At 42.8% G+C, this 6555-nt stretch overlaps 1 protein-coding gene across 1 annotated transcript; it reads right to left on the minus strand.

The window, feature by feature from the left end:
• Window positions 1-4318: 4318 nt before the first annotated feature.
• Window positions 4319-6335, minus strand: O0I10_006281 (uncharacterized protein; the record flags this gene model as incomplete). Its single annotated transcript, XM_058486311.1, has 2 exons — window positions 4319-5577; window positions 5630-6335. 2 exons carry the CDS (start codon window positions 6333-6335, stop codon window positions 4319-4321), a joined length of 1965 nt encoding a protein of 654 aa, XP_058342923.1.
• Window positions 6336-6555: the final 220 nt, after the last annotated feature.

A 6555-nucleotide genomic window follows, 5' to 3' on the forward strand; every position in this document is an offset into this window, starting at 1 on the left:
CGCAGCCAAACCTGAGCAAGAGTCCGCAATGACAAAAAACTAGGGTGTGGACTGTCAATCACCTCCACGAGGTCACACCTGGAAGCCATCTCCATGGGGATGGGCTAAACATTGGCACAAGTAGTCATTTCTTTTTCATAATAAAGGTTTCCTTGTATTCAAAACAAAGCATTCTTTTATACGGCTATAGGCTTCTCTTATATAGCAAGTATCCTCCATAGTAAAAAGTGTTCATTTAGAGTCTCTTTCACACGTTGCTATGGCAATATGGGTAGTAGGTGGTGAATAGGCGCTGAATTTAGTGCCTCCTGGTAAGCGGTGTCTTGGTGTTGGGAGGTACATATGTGTGTGTGTTTAAGGTAAGCAGGAAGTTACATTGTGCTTTCAATCCTTTTACGAACGAGTACCCACAATTTACAAAAGTTGAACGTTACTCAAAATCTCACAATGCTACATGAGGTCTTTCATAGAACCTGCATGCTCAGGATGGTCAAAAGTATCTTGTGTGGAAGTATCAGGATCGAACTCGTCAATAGCATTTTTTGCATTTGTCGATGCCAGCCAAAACGTTTCAAGAGGTCGACCTCTTTTCATTTTGGCGGGTGATGACATGACTAAATTTGAGATTGACGAGTTCGATCCTGAACCTGGCACACAAGGTTGCTTGAGCTGGGCTGAGCACGGTGGTTGCCAAAAGAGCCCATGCTTCATTGAGAGTTTTTGAGTGATAGATGGCTGTCTTTATGCTGTAAAGATGATGCTGTATGAGAAAGCCATCTTTTTCAATCGTAACTCATATAAACACTTATAGTACAATAGCTGCACGAGGCCGTGTTTAGATACGAAAACAAAGAAAACAGCATTAAAAGAGCAATGGATCATATGTATATGCTATCTCACAGTCATTCATACATTGTAAGCTATCAGCCAATTCCAGCCAATCAAGACCATCATGGATTCGATAACGTATGAAAAATGCGCCTGCTCCAAAGATTCATTTCCATCATTCAGGTGTCTTGATCCGAGCTGATTTGAGGAAATTATAGCCACGTAATGGGTACATGGGTTCCAACATGCAACGTATACGGGTATATGGAGTAGAGCAAACCTGGTTGAAGCGTAGCTCATCCAAACCAACTCGGATCAAGATAGTTGAATGATGGAAATGTTGGGCTGGAGCAGGAGCATTCACCACACGTTGTCAAATCCACAATGGACTCAATTGGATGGAATTGGTTAGTAGCATCCAATCTATGAATGGCCATCAGATAGTGTACCCATATGATCCATTGCTCTTTTAATCCTTTTTTCTTCGCTTTCGTATACAAAAACCATCTTTCGCACCTATCTCATTATAAATGTACATATGAGTCACAATTGAAAAAGACCCACCTTTATAACAGCAAAACATACACGCATCTGTAACTCAAAATCTCAGAATGCTACATGAGCTCTTTTTGATACCGGCATGCTCAGCATGGTCGAAAGTACCTTGTGTGAAAGTTTCAGGAACGAGATCGTCAATAGCAAATTTTTCGCTTGTCGATGGCCAGCGAAAAACTTTTTCGAGGTCGACCTGTTTTCATTTTGGCGGGTGTTGACATGGCCAAATTTGAGATTAACGACTTCGGTCTTGAAACTGGCACACAAGGTTGCTTGAGCCGGGATGGGCACGGTGGTTGCAAAAAGAACCCATGCTTCATTGTGGTATTTTTAGCTATGGATGTCTTTATGCTGTAACCATGATGTCATATAAGAAGCTGTCTTTTTTAATCGTCACTCATATAACCACTTATAGTGCAATAGCTGCACGAGGCCGTGTTTCGGTAAGAAAGCAAAGAAAACAGGATTAAAAGAGCAATGGACGATATACATACGCCATGTCACAGTCATTCATACATTGCAAGCTATGAGCCAATTCCATCCAATCAAGACCATCATGGATTTGATAACGTATGAAAAACGCGCCTGCTCCAAAGATTCATTTCCATTATTCAGATGTCTTGATCCGAGCCAATTTGAGGAAATTATGGCCAAGTAACGGGTACATCGGTTCCAACATGAAACGTATACGGGTGTATGGATTAGACAAAACCTGGTCTAAGCGTAGCTCATCCAAATCGGCTCGGATCAACGTAATTAAACCATGGAACGGAACCTTGGAGCAGGCGCATTCACTACACGTTGTCAAACCCACAATTGGCTCACTTGGGTCAAATTGGCTTATAGCTCGCAGTGTATGAATGACCGTGATACGATGTAGCCATATCATCCACTGCTCTTTTAATCCTTTTTTATTCGCTTTCGTATACAAACACCATTAATCGCACCTATCTCACTATAGATGTGCATATGAGTCACAATTGAAAAAGACCCACCTTTGTAATAGCAAAACATACACGCACCTGTAACTCGAAATCTTTCAATGAATCATGGGCTCGTTTTGGAACCAACATGCTCAGCATGGTCGAAAGTACCTTGTGGGAAAGTTTCAGGATCGAACTCGTCAATGGCAATTTTTGCATTTGTCCATGTCAGCCAAAAAGTTTCAAGGGGTCGACCTGTTTTCATTTTGGCGGGTGGTGACATGGCCAAATTTGAGATTGACGAGTTCGATCCTGAAACGTTCGCACAAGGTAGTTTCGACCATGCTGAGCACGTCGGTTGCAAAAAGAGCCCATGCTTCATTGTGACATTTTGAGTGATGGTTGTCTTTATGCAGTAAACATGATCCTATATGACAAAGTCGCCTTTTTCAATTGTGACTCATATAAACACTTCTAGTGCAATAGCTGCACGAGGCCGTGTTTGGGTGAGAAAGCAAAGAAAACAGCATTAAAAGAGCAATGGATGATATGTATACGCCATGTCACAGTCATTCATACATTGCTAGCCATTAGCCAATTCCACCCAATCAAGACCATCATGGATTTGATAACGTATGAAAAATGCGCCTGCTCCAAAGATTCATTTCCATCATTCAGGTGTCTTGATCCGAGCTGATTTGAGGAAATTATAGCCACGTAATGGGTACATCGGTTCCAACATGCAACGTATACGGGTTGGTAGGTGGATATGGTCGGGGTTAGGCAGGGTTAGTGAAAATGATCCGCTTTTATAGTAACATCATCATGGCAGGTTGGGGAAACCATAAAGACGCGCGTTATGTGACCTTTTACAGTCGATCATGGGCCTTATGGTAAGCAAATTGGTTAATACTAGAAAAGGTATCTTGCGTTGGAGGTGTAGGTTTTCAATCGGAAGATAGGCGATCAGCCCACCTATAGATTGAGCTATCCAGACAACGCCATTTGGAGTCAATAATAGAGGACTTGGGTCATAGTACTCCTTATGACTGATTATTTCTGTCGTGGGGCATTTCGGGATGTGGGTCATTTCCGGAAATGACCCACAAATGAACGGGTCATAACCGGATCCCAAAATGATCCGGGTCATTTCAGCTTTCGCAGCCATTCGACATGCGGGTCAAGCACGGTATGTAAAAATGGAAGATGTCCCTGTCGTCGAGTCAACAACTATTGTACACCAAGATGCTACACGCACAGTACTCGTGATATGCAACAACACCAATCTTCCCTCAACTTCTAAAGGAAGCATCACACGTCACCATCGCATTAGCAAACCTCCAGTTGGTCGTCACCGAATCACGCGATCATTAGGTGAAAGGAAAACACGATCCATTCGTAGATGAGTATAAGTAAAGGAGTCCATTCCAAATCATTTGTCATAGTAACCATGAAATAAAGATAACTTCACATTGCTACACCGATACCAAACATGGAATTTAAGGATTGAACTACTATATCATTGTTAAACGTAAGCCGTAATAATGCCAAGAAACTACTCCAATTCGTGCCCATCATACAACAAACACTTATTTATTCATTAGCCGTGTAAGTTATATAGCAATTCGGAATGCTTTATTATCCCAAAACAATGCTGGTTTAAGGAATTTATAGTTTTTCCAGAAATGACCCGGGTCATTTTGGGATCCGGTTTTGCCCCAGGGGATTTTGGGTCATTTCCGGAAATGCCCCACATCCCGAAATGCCCCACGACATTTCCAAGTACTGCGACATGTACATAATCCGCTTTATTGAATAGCGAGTGTGATGCGTTAGTCGTTTCAATGCATGGTATACTAAGGGACTACCAAAAATGAACTGCCGTGCTTGGTATGCCTCCTCATGTAGATAATGTACAAATATGCTGGAACCAACATGGGGTATAAGGGGATAGCTGCATTATTGAATTACCCCAAAGAATGTGTTTATTGAAGGACATTTACAATAGATCACTAAGGTAGTCTATGTTCCACCTTTTGAATGTGCTCTTGTAACAACCTAATAAGAGAATGGTCGACTCCTGCATTGATGATGATATGTTGGAGGTTGGGGAATGATACAAGATTGATAATGTCTCTGTCAGCGATTGAGGAGGCACGGATATGGAGACATTGGAGCGTAGGATGACGCTTTAGGAGGGCAATGGTTTCTGCAGGTGCTGGATAACGACCATAGTATAAATCAAGGTACGAAAGAGATGGGCATCCCTTGATCGTTGCCATGGCAGATACATAGTCCGAAGGTGCATCGATGGCAGGTGTTGATATGACAAGTCTTTGCAAGGTTTTCAATCCGCCAATAGCATGCATCCAATTAAACGTCGATTCATCATTGTAATCCATGTCGATCTTTAGCTCCTTTAAGGTTGAATCCTTGCCAAGCTGTACGTGGTGTTCAAGAATATTGGAAAGCCATTGTGAAGCCCTTGTCAGTTGTATTGCTGAAAGCATTTGCAAGCTCGTCAATCCTTTCACTGCATTGGATATGTAATGTTGGTTGGCTGTATGATTGCCGATCGTGACGCGATGAAGATGTGGTGATCGACGTATGATAGACATGGCGAGCAGAGCAAGTTGATCATTGAGAGCATCGACCTCAAATTCCTCCAAACAATTGAAATTCAATGATGCGTCCCAGCTTTTTTCATCCAATGTAATGCTTTCAGCAGCAAATACTTTTCCTGTCAATACGACGTGGTTGAGAGACTGATGGTTGTCATGTAACAGTCGAATGAGGGCATCGGCATTGTGCATCCTGTAGACGTCGTGATATCCAAAAAATAGCTTTTGCAAGCCGTCAACATCCCGATCATCGTTGTCCTCATTGAAAACGTGGGAAGGGCCACATTTCAATAACTTCATGTTGGGGCAATATTGACAAACGCTGGTAAGAAATTGCGAATCTGGAACATAAAAGATATCCAAGTACACGAGTGATGGAAGATGAGAGAGGATGTTGATAACCATTTCATGAGAATTCGTAACAATGTCAGCGCTCAAAGTGAGGTGCGTTAACTTTGGGTATTGCACTGAGAGAGGATGCAGAGTCAAAGTCGTAAGCTTCAAAGACACAAGATTGGGACAAAGTTCCAAAACGCCACGCAAATGGATTCGAGGTGTGTTTTCATTCACCGTATACAGCACCAGGTGAGTCAGCGTTGGTTGCACAGATTCAAGAGCATGTATAATGTCGGCTTCTTCACTCCCGTGCGCTGAAGGAGATAGGTTAAGTAACACGTTGATGCTCGGCCATCCATCACTTACATATCATTGACAGGCTGGTGAGATTGGAAAAGTCGCATCCATTGAAGGCTGAAAATGTAACCTGTCTCCCTGCTGCCATGGACAATGTTTTCACATGTGCTGAAAACCTTTCCAGCTCACGGAATTGGAATGGCTGGTCGATTGGTAATCGATTGATATGGAAGCTCAAGTTGTTGCATTGCTGGATACGTTGTCGCCATGTGCGTGATACATAAAGATAAGGACAAGGAGTATCTGCTTCCAGCTTGTAGTCGTGAAACACCAAAGGCAATATCTTTGACTCAACAATATCCAAAGGTAACTGGCTGATGAAATCGATGCTGTTGTAAGCTGCATTGGCTGCATCAGCATGGCCCTTTTCGAGGTTGGTGTAACATTGATCGCCTGATGGTACATTCAAGAGGCCTTCCTCATACATCGATACTGCTTCTTTGTGCTGTCCACGTTGCTGGTAGATGTTGCCTGCTTTCAGGTATCCAAGAGACGATGTTGGGATGATAACCCTCATAACGGCTGCATCGCGCAAAGCAAGATCAAAGTTGGCTCCATTCGCTAATGCCGTCGAACGCCGATTGAGGTTCTCCATCAATTGACATGTCAGTTGGGTGATCTCTTTTGTTGCGGTTGAAATGGTTGTGTCTCTCTGTTGAAGAGAAGAAGAGATTGCTGGGAAAGGAGGATTGTTTGGATTGCTGGTTGGGTTCATGGTTGAGTGGTATTGGTAAAAGGAAGAGGTGATGATTCATGTTGGCGACCAGCCTAGCTCCGCGCTGGCATTGAACACAAAACATTATCGATCCCTTGACCACAAATATTAGCTACTGTGATTTAACGTGGAAATGTTGTAGTGCATTTCCGGATTCAGTGCATATCGCGATATGCCCTAGTGCATTTCAGGATTCCGAAACACCCTAGTGCATTTCCTG

This window comes from Lichtheimia ornata (assembly GCF_029851405.1).
Source record: "Lichtheimia ornata isolate CBS 291.66 chromosome Unknown scaffold00027, whole genome shotgun sequence".
Taxonomy (NCBI): domain Eukaryota; kingdom Fungi; phylum Mucoromycota; class Mucoromycetes; order Mucorales; family Lichtheimiaceae; genus Lichtheimia; species Lichtheimia ornata.